The following is a 13,585-nucleotide window of genomic DNA, read 5'->3' as shown; positions in this document are numbered from 1 at the left end:
ACGAAACTCCTTGGCTGTGGTTTCTGTTAAAATAGACCCTGTCACAATGTTAGCCAGGCTTAGAAAGAATATCTGTCAGAAAGCTTTTCTTCTTCTTCTTGCTGTCATAAAGTGCTGAAGGCAAACTTCTCCCATGTGTGCTGGGATGTGGTTAATTCACTATCTGTAATCACAGCGGGATGGCAGGCTTCATTTTCCTCCAGCATCTGCTGCAGCAGAGCTGATGCTGAGGCAGATTCCAGTTGCATTCAGCTCAAGAACTTGTATATTGCGGGTTTTGTGCACACAGAATGCTTACATTCATCAAAGGGCTTTTGTCATTTCTCACATTTTTGTCTCATCTCCGCCCATGATGAGAAATTGATCTCTGTGAGCCATGCTGAAGTTCAAAAAGTGCATCTGGAGGTCAGAGGTGGTTTGCCAGGGGAGCTGTAATCCAGGATGAAAATATAAGAGCCAACACACACACAGCTGGAATATTAGTATTAGTATTTTTCTCTAGAAGTAGTTTCAAATATTTTTGATCAGTAAGAATGGTCACACATTCTTACTGCCCTTTGTTTACCTGAAAGTTATGCTATCTTGTCACATTGCCTTATTACGAATTTAAATAAAGGTTCAATATGAAATATTGTAACATATGTTATCATAATCTCTGAGATGAGATCATAAAAACAGCTGTAATTAGGCAATAATATAACAGTAAAGGATGCACACTGCAGCTGTGCCAGATATTTCAATAAGGAGAGATCATTTGGAAGAACTGAACAAAATCTATTGAGACAGAGAAATTAATTCATCTATCTGGCCACTGGACTCTGATGACCCATCATGGCAGAATGGAATCCCAGCAGTGACAGGATTTAGGAAAGGACCCCCGGAGTTTAGGCCCTGATGGTGGTGAAGATTAAGATGAAGGCTTGGATGGACTGAGTACCTCCGGTGAGGTGAAGATGGGAAGGAGAGTCTGAAAGGGAGAATGTATCTCAGTGCACTTCATCCACACATGCAGAGTGGAGGCTGATGAACTTCATATCTTATTTAAAAAGCTTGAAAATGAAGGAGATGAAGGAGGTTTCATGTTGTGGAAAGCCTGTTGTCCTGTTCTGTTCTCTCCTTCTCCTTGGAGCAAAGGGAGACCAAAACACAAACTACAGGAGAGAGAGAAGGCAAAAGTTCATGACTTTTTCAGCACCAACATCTCTGCTGCTGCTCATTTAGTGGTCTGAAATCAAAATGGTTGATGCTGTAAAGTGGGTCATGGGGCTGTGACGACCCTAGGAGCTAAAGAAAGGTCTTTTATTATAATTCATAAAAAGATTAAAATATATTGTCTCACCTTTTCCTTCAAAAACATGATAAAAAATATCCAGAAGGAAAAATGTTTTATGCAGCAGGCTCCAGAGGGCCTCGTTTGCGCTCGCTAGTGCCCCCCCAGGAAACAGAAAATCCAGACTTCTCATGATGATGTCATGAGAAATGATGTCATCATGACATCAGAAATGAAGTTTGAGACGACACAGCACAGCTGAGAACTGTTAAAATTATAACTTTATTTTTACATGATACAAATTGTGTTTGGCCTCCTGCCTTTTCACAATAAAAGCACATTTCCATTGCAGACTGAATCATCATCATCATCATCCTCAGACAGGTATTTACAGGCACATTTACACACTGTTAGCAAACTGTACACAGTCAGTAGAAACAACTGATCCTGGAGTTCTTTTATACAAACCCTTAAAGTTTTTTTATTTATTTTTTATTCCCTTATAGTAGAAAAAACGATTCCGTAACAAACAGAGCTCAACCAATCAGAGCTGAGGATGAAACTGTACAGAGATCAGGTGACATGCGCATCATCACTGACAAGGCAGGTTTTAAGCCCTGCCCCTCACCTTTAAAACAAAAGAAAGAAAATTATACTGAAGAAGCACCATAAATCTGCATCTGCATCATCATCATCATCAACACACGCATGCAGAAATCTATTGTGACCGAAGAACTACAACTACGGGTCAAACACAGGCTCAAAAAGCACACAAGCAAAACACAGAGTCAGAAATAGAAGAAGAAGAAGAAAAGTCCAGCAGGAAGAACTGGTTCAGCAAAATCTGGTTCAGGTCTCTGGTTTGGTTCAGTTCAGCAGTGGGGACCATCATCAGAGTCCACCTGCTAGATTCAGTCCAGCCAGAGGCCATAAACACCGGGGACACGCACCTGGGGGCGTCACCGCCATCCACAAAGACCAAGACGACACACTAACAGCTGAAACAACATGGCTGCCTTGAAGACCCAGCTGTGATGTCGGGCAGAATCCAAATATCCAGAGAGACGTCGACTCTTTAAACCAAGACCCGGAATTTACACGACCCTTTAATCCCGGTATGTGCAGTAAGTCCGGATCCTCGAGGGCTCCGACTGTTTTTGTGCTATAAACATTACAATACTGATGAGAATGAGAAAGCATCCATAGTTTTAAAATCTGGTACTGGATGTGCACAGCCCAAGACCTGAAAGCTCTGCGGTTGGTGATTAAAACCACGCAGGGCATCAGCAGCATCCATCTACCCAGTAAAAGTGATACTGGTGAGATACATGCACAGATAAAACCCACCCCATCCACAGCCTGTTCACCCTGCTGCCATCTGCCAAGCGATGCAGAAGGATCCAGTGGTGCACCACCAGATTTCTTTCTTTTCTTCCTTTTTTTGTCTTTTCTTCAGGCTGCGATGCTGCTGAATTCATCGTCCATCCTTTTTTCATTAGTAGCATGCAGCAGCTACGTCTACAATTTCCTTTTACCACCGTGTATTGGGTAATGGTAATAAAAATGAGCCTTCGATCTCTAAAACTTCACTCTTTAGATTCGGGCAGATCTGATATCAGAGCTGTAAACTAACACCTGTCATGTGTAGTTCTGCAGATCTAAAGTAGATGCAAACGGCTACCATAACAATGGATGTGGCAGCAGCCGGTAACAACCGTGGCACGACACCTGGACCAGTGTTTCAAGTTACTCGTAGCTTCGTTCTTGAAGTACACTGCGTCCACCTAATGATAAAAAACATTTTTAACAGTTGCAACTCAGCGGAAATGCTGGGGGACATACACGCCAAGCAGAGAAAAACAGGAAGCTACAATCGCCACAATCTGTGACCTGAAACAGCAGCCGAGCACAGTGTGGTACATGCTGTTTGTGCTCAGGGTTTGTGGCTTTACTCTGTTGTGTTTGTGTTTGTTGGGGGTGGGTTCTTCTGGCATATTGTCAGGGTTTGTGCAAGTTGCTGTTGTTGTTTTTTTTTCCTTCCCTTGTTCAATACAAGTTAAGCATTTAAACTGATTTATTTTCCCAATTAGCAGGGGGATACATGATCAATAAGGCTGCTGTCAGAACAGACAGCGCCACCTAGCTGCAAGAGTGAAGGCACAGCTGGGATTAAATAAGTATAAATAGGACTTACAGTATGTACACACAATAAGTTAGTAACTAGCTAGCACACAGCCGCTCTTTATCTCTTTATCTCTTTATCTCGCTTACACAAACACACACACAGACACAACCACACAAACACACACACACACACTCTGTAACTCCTCCCACAGATTTTAGATTGTTTTTTCAGCAGGTTCGACTTCAATGTTTCAGTTGAACATTCAGTGTGACTCCAGTCTCCGTCTCCACCACTGCCTCCTTTCACCTGCACAATACTGTCTAAATTACGGACATCAGTCATTCGTAAGCTGGACTTTTGTTCAATTCCTTCAGTCCTAAGAAGCTCCAGCTGCAATCATCGAAAATGCTCCAGCAAGAGTACTGACAGGAACATGGACTGAAACATGACAGAAAAGAGCTTCAAGGGTTCCCTTCAAGGAGTAAATTGTTAGACAGTTTCTTGCACACAATAGCCATTATGACCTGCTTCTTAGCTTCATTATGGAGTTACAGGAAAACGGTTATGAACCCTTCTAAATAGACAATTCAAAAGGGTTTATTTATAACATTAAAATAATCTATGAACTCTAACAATTAGAAATAAAATGACATTAGAGCACATATCCTTCAATGCATGTCAGCAATAGGCAGGGAGAGCAAGATAAAGACCCAGCACAGGGCAGAGCATATGTCAGTGAAGACATATCACTTTGATGAAGTCAGATGCACCATGAAAGGTGGAGCTGGGCTGCAAAGCAGCTTGCACATCAAAGCAACTGCGGTCAGGATGAAGCAGTTTTAAAAACATGCTGAGCTACCAGCTGATGTGGTCGAGGACTGTGGCTGAAGTTTGCAGTTGTGGTGTGCATAAGCATGCATGACACCCACCTGATTCATAACTACTTCTGTAAGTGGTAAAAGTACTTTTTCCTTTCAGCATATCAGAGTGGAGAGACACTGTGGAACACATCTGGTGAAATCAAAAGGATTGTCTAGAGTGAGAGTTTCCTAAAATAGAAAGAGAAGTAGAGCCAGCTCCCACTTTGGCTTTGGGAAGCAGACACCCTGTCTACTTTGAAGACTAAGCTTCAAACTCTCACTCTTCTTAAAGCTAAAGTTCGTCTGGGTCAGTCTGGGAGAGGACTGTCACACTGGATTCTGGTACCGCTGGAGTCCCTTCCTTGGAGTCAACGGTTTAAAAAAGATGTGGATTAAATTTGTTTTCATCTCTGACAAAGATCCTCACTTGGTCACATTCAGCACTCATACAAAACAGATTGATGAAGCAGTCTGGACCCACACCTGCAACTGAGGAAGGCTGGAAGGACTGGGACCAGCAGGTCACTGTTAATGAGAAACTGGAGTCACGCTGAAACGTGGTTTAAATGCTCCCTGATTTTGGTTCTTTTATTGCGCTTCTTAAAACTCTGCCCAGATCGTCAACATCAGAGCTGCTGGTTTCAGTAGAAAAGGCGAAACTTACAAACAGCACGTCTGCGACCAGGAGCTCAATAATCAATACATGAGAATCTGAGTAGAAACTATTTCACTTGTGCTTTTTGACTCACAGACAGTAGAACAGCAGGGAACTCTGGGAAACATAGTGCAAGGCAGCAGGTGATGGTGATATTCCCTGATCTAATTGGTAAGATTGTCGTTCTCCACCATAGGCTGGTGTCAGTCGGCGTAATGCGGCTTCAGGTTTGGTTTAGGTTAGTTTAACTTTAGTTTCACTGTTGCTGCTCTGTGAGGAAATCTAAAGACCTGGGATCTCCTGAGTCGGACTATAAAAGCTCATATATCCTGACACACACACACACACACACACAGCAGGAAGACACAGTGCCACAGCAGTCCAGTCATTTCCACTGCTTCAGTCTTTGTCAAGATGTTTCTTATGATTCTTCATCCCCATCCTCCATCATCCTTCTCTGCTCATTTAAGATAAAAGGACATCAGAGGTCCGTGACCTTGTTCTCCACCAAGGCGGCGACCTGCTGCAACCGATAGGCCAGCTGCATCTTCTGCCCTGAACTGTCCTCCTCCAGAGACATGATGATCTGAGCGGAAGACACAGTACAGAGAGGGGGACAAGTACAGAAGTGTAAGATTAGTGTAGTGACCTGCTAATAACCAAATACATGTTTGTTTGCTTTGGAGTTTGTTTCTTTTTTGTAATCTGTCATTTTAACCACTGGATTGCAAAAATGCAATGTAATCTGAATACTTCATGATTACTTCAGAAGAAAAGAGTGCACCTGTTACCAAGTATTTTATTTATACACTACACGTTATGCACTGCAAACGTATATAAAACATTTGTAGTGCAATTAAAGTACTAAGTGAGAACTTACAGGTGTTCACAGTAAATAAACCTTATAGGAACTATTCAGACACAAACTGTTTTTTAATCAGAAGACGTGTGGAGGACTCACATATTGTAGTATAAGGTAAGCTTTCTCTCAAAACTACTTGTATATTTTATTTTTACTATAAATATAAACAAATAAAATGGCTATTTTTCATAGATTATCAGATAAACAGATAACAGATAATGATCTGGCAGCATGACTTTGATATACACTGACTTCAGCATTTAGATTTATTTAGAAACAGATGTTGAGATAAATTAGATTTACTGTTCTGTTTCTTTTCTTGTAAATACAATCATCTATTTTTTATTTGATCTAATTTCAAAAAGTTATCAGGTAAACCTGACAATGAACCTGTGATGTACTTACAAATACTTTTTAAAAAGTCAGGGCTAAAAATAGATACGGTGAGAGGTGAAAATACCTGATTTCACACCCATATTTCTGTATTACACTTTCTTATAGCTGTTTCTAAGTTCATAGTATGATAGCGCAATGTTAATGTAATGTTTATAGTTTAAAGTGTACATACTGTATTAATTTATTGCAATTTGCACTACTCTTACTACTTTTCACAATCCCAGTCTTACTTCTTTACTGTTTTTTATCACTTTTATGTAAATACCATGTAGCACTCTCTCACAGTATAAGGCCCTCACTAATATGTGGCACTTTTATTTTAACTATGTTGGTTATTTATTGTAGACTCCATTATTTTAATTTTTATCCTGTTGCTGTAACACAATATTGATGCCACAAGGGAAATTAAAGTATTAAAGTATCCATCCATCGATCCGTCCATCTAGATTCATCCCAATAGCATCCAATCCATTACCAGCCCATAGCCTGTGTGTGTGTGTAAATGTTTAGACATCTTTGTGAGGACTGAAAATTGGCATGCTACTATAATTGCTAACTTGCCAACCTTGAGACCTCAGAATTAGGGAGACATTCAAAAGGGCTGTTGGGGGGCGTATACATATACATATATACAAAAAAACTTGAATTTTACAATGTTTATTTATCGGATAAAATAAGTTAAATGTCACTGTTATGGTTAGTTATAGGGTAAGGGTCAGGGTTAGGCATTCAGTTTTGATGGTTAGGGTTAGGGTAAGCGGCTAGGGAAAGCATTATGTCAATGAGATGTCTTCAATAAGATATGAAAACAAATGTGTATTTGTGTGTGTGTGTCTGTGTGCATTACCTGATCATAATATTTGTTGATGTACTTGTAGAGCTCATGGAGAGCCACAAGATTGTTCATTTCTGATGCAAAACTCTGGAGGCAGACAGGCAAAGACAGTTTTAACTTCAGTTTTTCCTACAGTTGAATTTCAGCATTTCATTTCAGTATTTCAGGCTCTGTTCAGTCTGTGTTTACTGACCCCAGAAAGTTCAGTCAGAGTGGAATTCATCTCTTGATAACAGCCTGATGCAGCACTGTGGATGTCACTGTAATACCTGAGCGCATACACAGAAAGTTATCAATACTGCGGCTCTCAGGCTCAAAGAATCATCAGCTAAATTAGATCTTGTCTTCCTCACAGCATGAAAACAGTCTCTCTATAGTGTATTATGAGTTAAACAACGGGGACAGGAAGCTGTCTCACCTTTCCACCAGCTGTTTGTATCTGGGGATCTCTCTGGCATACAGCAGCTTGTTTACAGGTGAGTCCTGATTGGAGAGAAAGTAACCATGAAGCCTAGAAAACAAAACCGAAAAACCAAAACCAATACATAGCCAGGCTGAACGAGAAAGAGAATTCTTACCCGTCCCACTTTGTGCTCAGAGGTGGTGCAAGAGTCTATGAAGGTCTGAGCGATGACAGACAGAACGGCGTCGATGCTGTCGGTCACCTGAACGTCCAGAACGAACTGAGGGTTCTTCAGGATGTTGACCCAGAACCTGAGAGGGAGACTGGAGGGAGACAGACATGGGTCAGAGAGAGGTAAAAGGGGTGAGAGGGTTGTGGGAGTTGAAAATCTCGATCAGATAACCAGATGTGTGCCTCACCTGTTGGTCTTCCAGATGTGGACAGTCTCTGGGTCGTCAATTCCATGTTTCTCAGCCATGTCGTCCAAAAAGTCGAAGAAAAACCTCACGGCGATTGGAGGAGGACGCTTTGTACTGAGTATCGCCACAAACACGTCATCCACAAACTTTTGCAATGTCCCCTAGTGAGAGACAGAAAAGTAAAGCAGAAGGACAGATAGCCAGGTGGTCAGTTCTCTGGTGTGTATTTGTTTGTACTCATCACATGGCAAGGACGGCTACCTGATAGGATGGAGACCAAATAAACGAGTCTCCACAAAGATAACCTTAAATTTAACAGGTATACCTGTAAAGGTTTTAGTGTTTATCCCACACACCCCTCAGACCAAGTCTGTGGAGGTGTGTGGTCGAGAGTTAACTCATTACCGGCCCCTACTGGTAGAAGATGGTATGGCAACAACACACACACACTAATATAAGAACACCCACACACGCATCTATTTTGCACATATCTCCACCATGTGAAATTAATTTGCTGTTTAACCTCCAGAATCAATGGTCCCCACAATGTCTGACGTCCCCACAATGCCTAAATGGAAGGACATGTGTGTTACCTTCATGGACAGCAGCCTGGTCAGGTAAATCTCTGGGATGGCCTTGGCTCTCTCTCTCTCCCTCATACTGCTCTTTCTGTGTTTTGGGATTTCAGGATCTTCACTGCTCTTCACAAGGTGCCATAGACGCAGACCCTCCTCCTCCTCACCCTCCAGCATCGGCGTTTCTGCAGCCACCGTAAAGAGACAGTCAGCCACCATGTTTTGGTGTCATACTTTTACACAGAGTTTTATTTTTCCTCTTTTTTGTGCTACATTAATTTCAATCTCTGGGAGTGTTAGATTTTAGGGTTTTACATTATATTTTTAATACTGAGATATTCTGTTAAGATGTGTTTCTTACTCTCTCCAGTTTGGAAGACCTGGTTGACTCCCACTCCACCTGAACTTTGAGAACGAGGGATGAGAGCGACTGTGGCGCCGTCGGGAACCTGAAAAACCAAAGAGCAGAGAACGATGTGAACAAGGAGATGGAGAACTGGAAGGAGGAGCAGAGAAGGAGGTGGTGATGGAACACGATTGGCCAGTTGTTTTCACCTTATAGTGCTGCAGTGTGTTGAGTCGTTTCCAACGACCTTGAACCACTGCTGTGACATCATCATCCGACAAGGTCAGGTGACCTGCTTGGCCTGAACGCCACTCTATTAACAAAGGAACAGGTACACATGAGCTGCCAGTCTGGATCTACGGATATGATGACACCATGCATTCTCAGATCCACAACCAAATATTTAAAACACCCACTAATGCTTCGGCCAATTTAATCTCCTAATATCAGACATCTCAAACAACAGATAGATGAGACAGGTGTTTACCGAGGTCAAGACTGTCAGCTGATGGTCTCTGAGAGAATGGAGCTCCTCTGTAGACCTGATCCAGGATCTTATCTTTTACCTGAACACAAGCAGACAGCAAAGTGACAAAGGTATTTAGAAATCCCAGTGGAATTAAGAATATAGACGACTACTTCTATGTATCTGAAATTAGATGCTGCAGTGAAATTTTGTATTGTAGTGCAACAGAAAGAACATGCCACCAGAGGGCACTTTTTATCGATGGAACATGAAGCTGAGCTCAGTGAGCTGTGAAAGATAGCGAGACCTTCATTGCAGAAGGTCAGAAAACTGAGACAAAAGATGGCAACGACTTCCGGCAACCAGAAATAAAAAGGTAGGGATGTTCCCAATGACTAATTGCCTAAATGAAAATTCAAATTCAAATGTAAATTACTCAACTAAAAGTCTAAAAGTGATAAAAACATTTGAAGGTGGCTAACTTTAGAAGCATTACTAACTGCAGGGCTTTTCATTGCAAATGAACATTGCAAATGAACACACACAGTATTATTTCTATTATTAATATAACCAATACTGTTTAGATAAAATAACACTTTAATCATCATTTAACACCTGTTTCACCTTCCAGCTTGCTGGTTTACAACATCAGGACTTCGGTGTTGACAGAGTACAGCTGCCCTTAGTTGCAGCTGTATGGGCTGTAGCCACTTGTATTGATAGCTGCTTGCATGACCTAACAGTTGTACCTTGATGAAACATTAGTAATTATTATAATCATCTATTATTTCTTATGCAGCAGCATATGGTCGCAGCAGATGGCCCCGCCCCTCCCTGAGCCTGGTTCTGCCGGAGGTTTCTTCCTGTTAAAAGGAAGTTTTTCCATCCCACTGTCGCCCTAAGTGCTTGCTCATAGGGGGTCATATGATTGTTGGGTTTTTCTCTGTATGTATTATTGTAGGGTCTACCTTACAATATAAAGCACCTTAAGGCAACTGTTGTTGTGATTTGGTGCTGTATAAATAAAACTGAATTGAATTGAAATTATGCCAGCTAGCGAGGACAGCAAGGTTTATTCAGCTAATCAAATATATATTTGTAGCCACAATAACTTCTATCACCAGCAGCTTAGCTTCTATTGCTTATTATCATATGCAGTATAACCAAAAGGTGTGAAGGCATTAAAAATAGACACCGCCCTACCATACAAATAAGCATGTACCTGTGTGATCGTGTCGGTGTCGAGCACTTTAACAGGACATGGCTGAACTTCGACTCCGTTTTTCACCAGCACTGTCAGAGTCTGAGAGAAACAGACAACTTGTCATAAACGAATCAATGATTCAGCTGCAGATCAGTGTGATGTCTGTTACTCTGGTTACCACTGAGCAATATTCAATGTCCTCCCGCAGCAGGTGACTGTCGTTAAGCGTTCGTTTGGCTTTTCCCGTCACAGCATCCACCGGCCCTTTGTCCACCTGATACTTTATGGCTCTGTAGAGCATGTAGAGAGGCTCTCCCGCCACCTCCTGATAGACAAAAAGAGCAGTGACCGAGTGGCCAACATCATGCATGGCAGCTTTATGCCAAATACTGAGACAATCTCACATTTTTGATTGGTTCTAATTCACAAAACTCAAAAAGAAATGTATCAATCTCTGGATACACTCTGCTGAAACCCAAAGAGCAGCTGAGATGTGAATTAACAGTAATTACAAAAGAAAAATGGAATAAACATCAAAGAATCTACTGGGATGTGGACTGCGACCTGCTGAGATGGGACAGGCAGTGGGACAGAGCCAGAGAGACAGTTACCTTCAGAAAGGAATAGAGGCAGATAGACATCCAGTTGGTCAACATCTTCTCAACAACCGTCTCTGTCCTGAAAGACAAACAGGCAAGCCAAGACATCAGCAGGACAGACAGCTCCTCCCAGCTGAAGGTATAAATCTGAGCCTTAAACTGTCGCAGTGAACGCTGAAATTAACATTACGGCTATCTTTCCACTTATTTAGGGATTTGGTCAACTTTTGGACCTGCTCCAAATAACTGGTCAAATGGTCAAAATAACTACCTAGAGCTGTTACTAAGGTGGGGGCCAGTGGCAAGGCCTGCTTCTACAAAGACTTTGACTGGATGTGATAAAAATATTTGGTTCTTTTTAAGGAACTACATCTAAAATTTAAACCTGAAAGCACTTCCTGTTGACTTATTCTAATGTGACTGAAGTTGCTTTTGCTTTACGTACCGGCGCAGCATGAGTTTGGGGTTTTTGGCAACATACTGCTGCACCAGGTCCTGCAGCAGACTCTTCATGACTTCGGTGAAGTATTCCAGTTTGTCGTGCAGAGCCATGGTGAGCAGGCTGGCCACATAGCCACGATCTCGCTGGGAGAAACCCTGCTGGGCCTCCAAAGTGTGGATGAACTGAAACACACACACACACAGAGGCATATAGAAAAAATGTCACCTGTGAGTCTTAGACGTCATATGACCATTCTACTGCCTCCTCCCACGATCTCCACTCACCCTGGTGAGGAAGAGTCTGTTATTGAGCAGGTTGTTGAGCTGCTGCAGGCCCTGCTCCACAGTCTGCCTCCTCGACTCAGGCAGATCTAGCTGACGACTCAGTGGCGCCGTCTGCTGGCCAGGGAAGAAAACTCTCTCTGCATAGATCCTGTAGTCCAAGAGGGGGACTCCTGGTCCTCCCACATCACTGCTCAGATCCATCATCTCTGTCATCAGGTCTGAAGGACAAGAGGTATACGAGGAGCAAATGGCAGCTTCAGATTTCAAAAACTTAAAGAGTTTAAATTTAAATGTATTCAATCAAACACAGAGGGCTCAGTAAATCTTTAAAGTTTTAACATTTTTGGGTAGATCTGCCATCAGGAAATCCAGATGAATGAAAAGTCCAACACGATACGAAGGTTTGCAGTTTATTTAAAATGTGTTTTCATACCAGTGAACTCTTTGCGGCACTGATCTCCCACGTTGATCTCCAGAGTTTCTAACTGCAGTAAAACCTTTTTATAATCTCGGAGAGCCTGTTTACTTTTCCTCCTGCACAAAGCAAAAAACAACAAAACAAAAACACATTAACTGAAGATTAATGATGAAGAATATTCTCATAAAAACATTGAGTCGACTTTTAAAATGTCACTGCAGACAAAAATGAAGTGATTGTCCTTTTTTTTTTTAAAGCACAAAAATACAAATAAAGCGTTTCAGAGGAAACAAAATACAAAACAAGATTTTATACTTAACAAAATAATTTTTCTGCAGCTGAGTGAAATCCTCGTCACAACAGCAGAGAAAAGTCGCCTAAAAACACACCTGGTTTCAGACACAGGTGGATACTTACCTGTACATGAGGATGATGACCAACACTGACAGGATGATGACAGCTGCTCCCGCCCCCAAACCGATCTGAGCAGCCAATGGGACAGCAGGCAGCAGAGAGTTGCTGTCGTACTGAACCAATCCCAGGTCCACTTGCAGGTTTCCCATGAAAACCTAACAGAAGACATGCAGACAGAGAGTGAAAAAGGCTGAGTGTGAGAATGAGTAAAGCACTGGCCCGTGCACACCGAGCTGGAAAATCCCTAAAAAGCATCTCAGCCTTGGATATGAATCCCTGTAAAAGCCAACAGCTCAAAACCCAAAGGTCACCTTGAGGCTAGGAAGTTCATTGCTGTCATCCACACTGAGTGGTTGGACCTCTGGAGGGTCACAGTACAGATGAGTACTGTCCAGAGTTTTCACGTCACACTCCTGATCTCCAAGCCAAGCCTTCACTTCCTCTTTGGACATGGCTCTGGTCAGGTCCTGGCCCTGACGGACGAAAAGAGACAGAAACGGAGGTTAAATTTGAATTTACTCCTTCCACATGGCTCAGGATTCACGTACGACAGTTGCTGTACCTCCACAGCGATCACTCCTCCAGGTTTGAAACGGAATGGCACATCTAGATTTTCTCGGTTGATTGGAAATAAAACCGGGTTTGGATAATAAGTGAAGCTTTTACCCTGGAAGACAGACGGGCAGAGAGACAAAGGTTTTTCCATCAAGCATTAGAAGTGGAAAATTGTTCAGTAAGGCTTCATTCACACTGGATTTCTGTCTGTCAGGCAGTGCGGCAGGTTTCAAAGCACGTATGCCTCATTTTTCAGCCTCGGGAATAATTCCAGTTAAAATCTGCTTTTTTTTAATCTCCTTTTATTTAAAACCCTTTCAGTCCCTTCCTTTTCTTTTAAGTAAATTGCTATTCAAATCCCTCTAGAGCCTCATCCTTTATTTTCAATCATCTGCATCCTTTTTTATGCTTTTATATTTGACTATGTGAAAATTAAGGAAGTGGAAATTTTTGTGTG

The 13,585-nt window shown here is 42.0% G+C and overlaps 1 protein-coding gene across 1 annotated transcript in view; it reads right to left on the bottom strand.

The window, feature by feature from the left end:
• Positions 1–1,533: 1,533 nt before the first annotated feature.
• plxnb3 (plexin B3) overlaps positions 1,534–13,585 on the bottom strand; it is a 96,570-nt gene continuing 84,518 nt past the window's right edge. Inside the window, exons 22-40 of the mRNA XM_019349302.2 lie at positions 13,136–13,240; positions 12,885–13,046; positions 12,577–12,728; positions 12,175–12,275; positions 11,742–11,959; positions 11,461–11,639; positions 11,028–11,094; positions 10,595–10,741; positions 10,435–10,515; positions 9,234–9,312; positions 8,956–9,059; positions 8,762–8,849; positions 8,419–8,585; positions 7,826–7,986; positions 7,582–7,729; positions 7,422–7,486; positions 7,197–7,272; positions 7,016–7,090; positions 1,534–5,496 (exon numbers count right to left, since the gene is read on the bottom strand). Coding sequence (XP_019204847.1) covers positions 5,392–5,496; positions 7,016–7,090; positions 7,197–7,272; positions 7,422–7,486; positions 7,582–7,729; positions 7,826–7,986; positions 8,419–8,585; positions 8,762–8,849; positions 8,956–9,059; positions 9,234–9,312; positions 10,435–10,515; positions 10,595–10,741; positions 11,028–11,094; positions 11,461–11,639; positions 11,742–11,959; positions 12,175–12,275; positions 12,577–12,728; positions 12,885–13,046; positions 13,136–13,240 — 2,280 coding nt within the window. The 3' untranslated portion in view covers positions 1,534–5,391. The remainder of the gene's footprint in view (positions 5,497–7,015; positions 7,091–7,196; positions 7,273–7,421; positions 7,487–7,581; positions 7,730–7,825; positions 7,987–8,418; positions 8,586–8,761; positions 8,850–8,955; positions 9,060–9,233; positions 9,313–10,434; positions 10,516–10,594; positions 10,742–11,027; positions 11,095–11,460; positions 11,640–11,741; positions 11,960–12,174; positions 12,276–12,576; positions 12,729–12,884; positions 13,047–13,135; positions 13,241–13,585) is intronic.

Source organism: Oreochromis niloticus, linkage group LG20 (genome assembly GCF_001858045.2).
Source record: "Oreochromis niloticus isolate F11D_XX linkage group LG20, O_niloticus_UMD_NMBU, whole genome shotgun sequence".
Taxonomy (NCBI): Eukaryota; Metazoa; Chordata; class Actinopteri; order Cichliformes; family Cichlidae; genus Oreochromis; species Oreochromis niloticus.
Note: the sequence above shows the minus strand (reverse complement) of the source record. Positions and strands in the feature narration are given on the sequence as shown.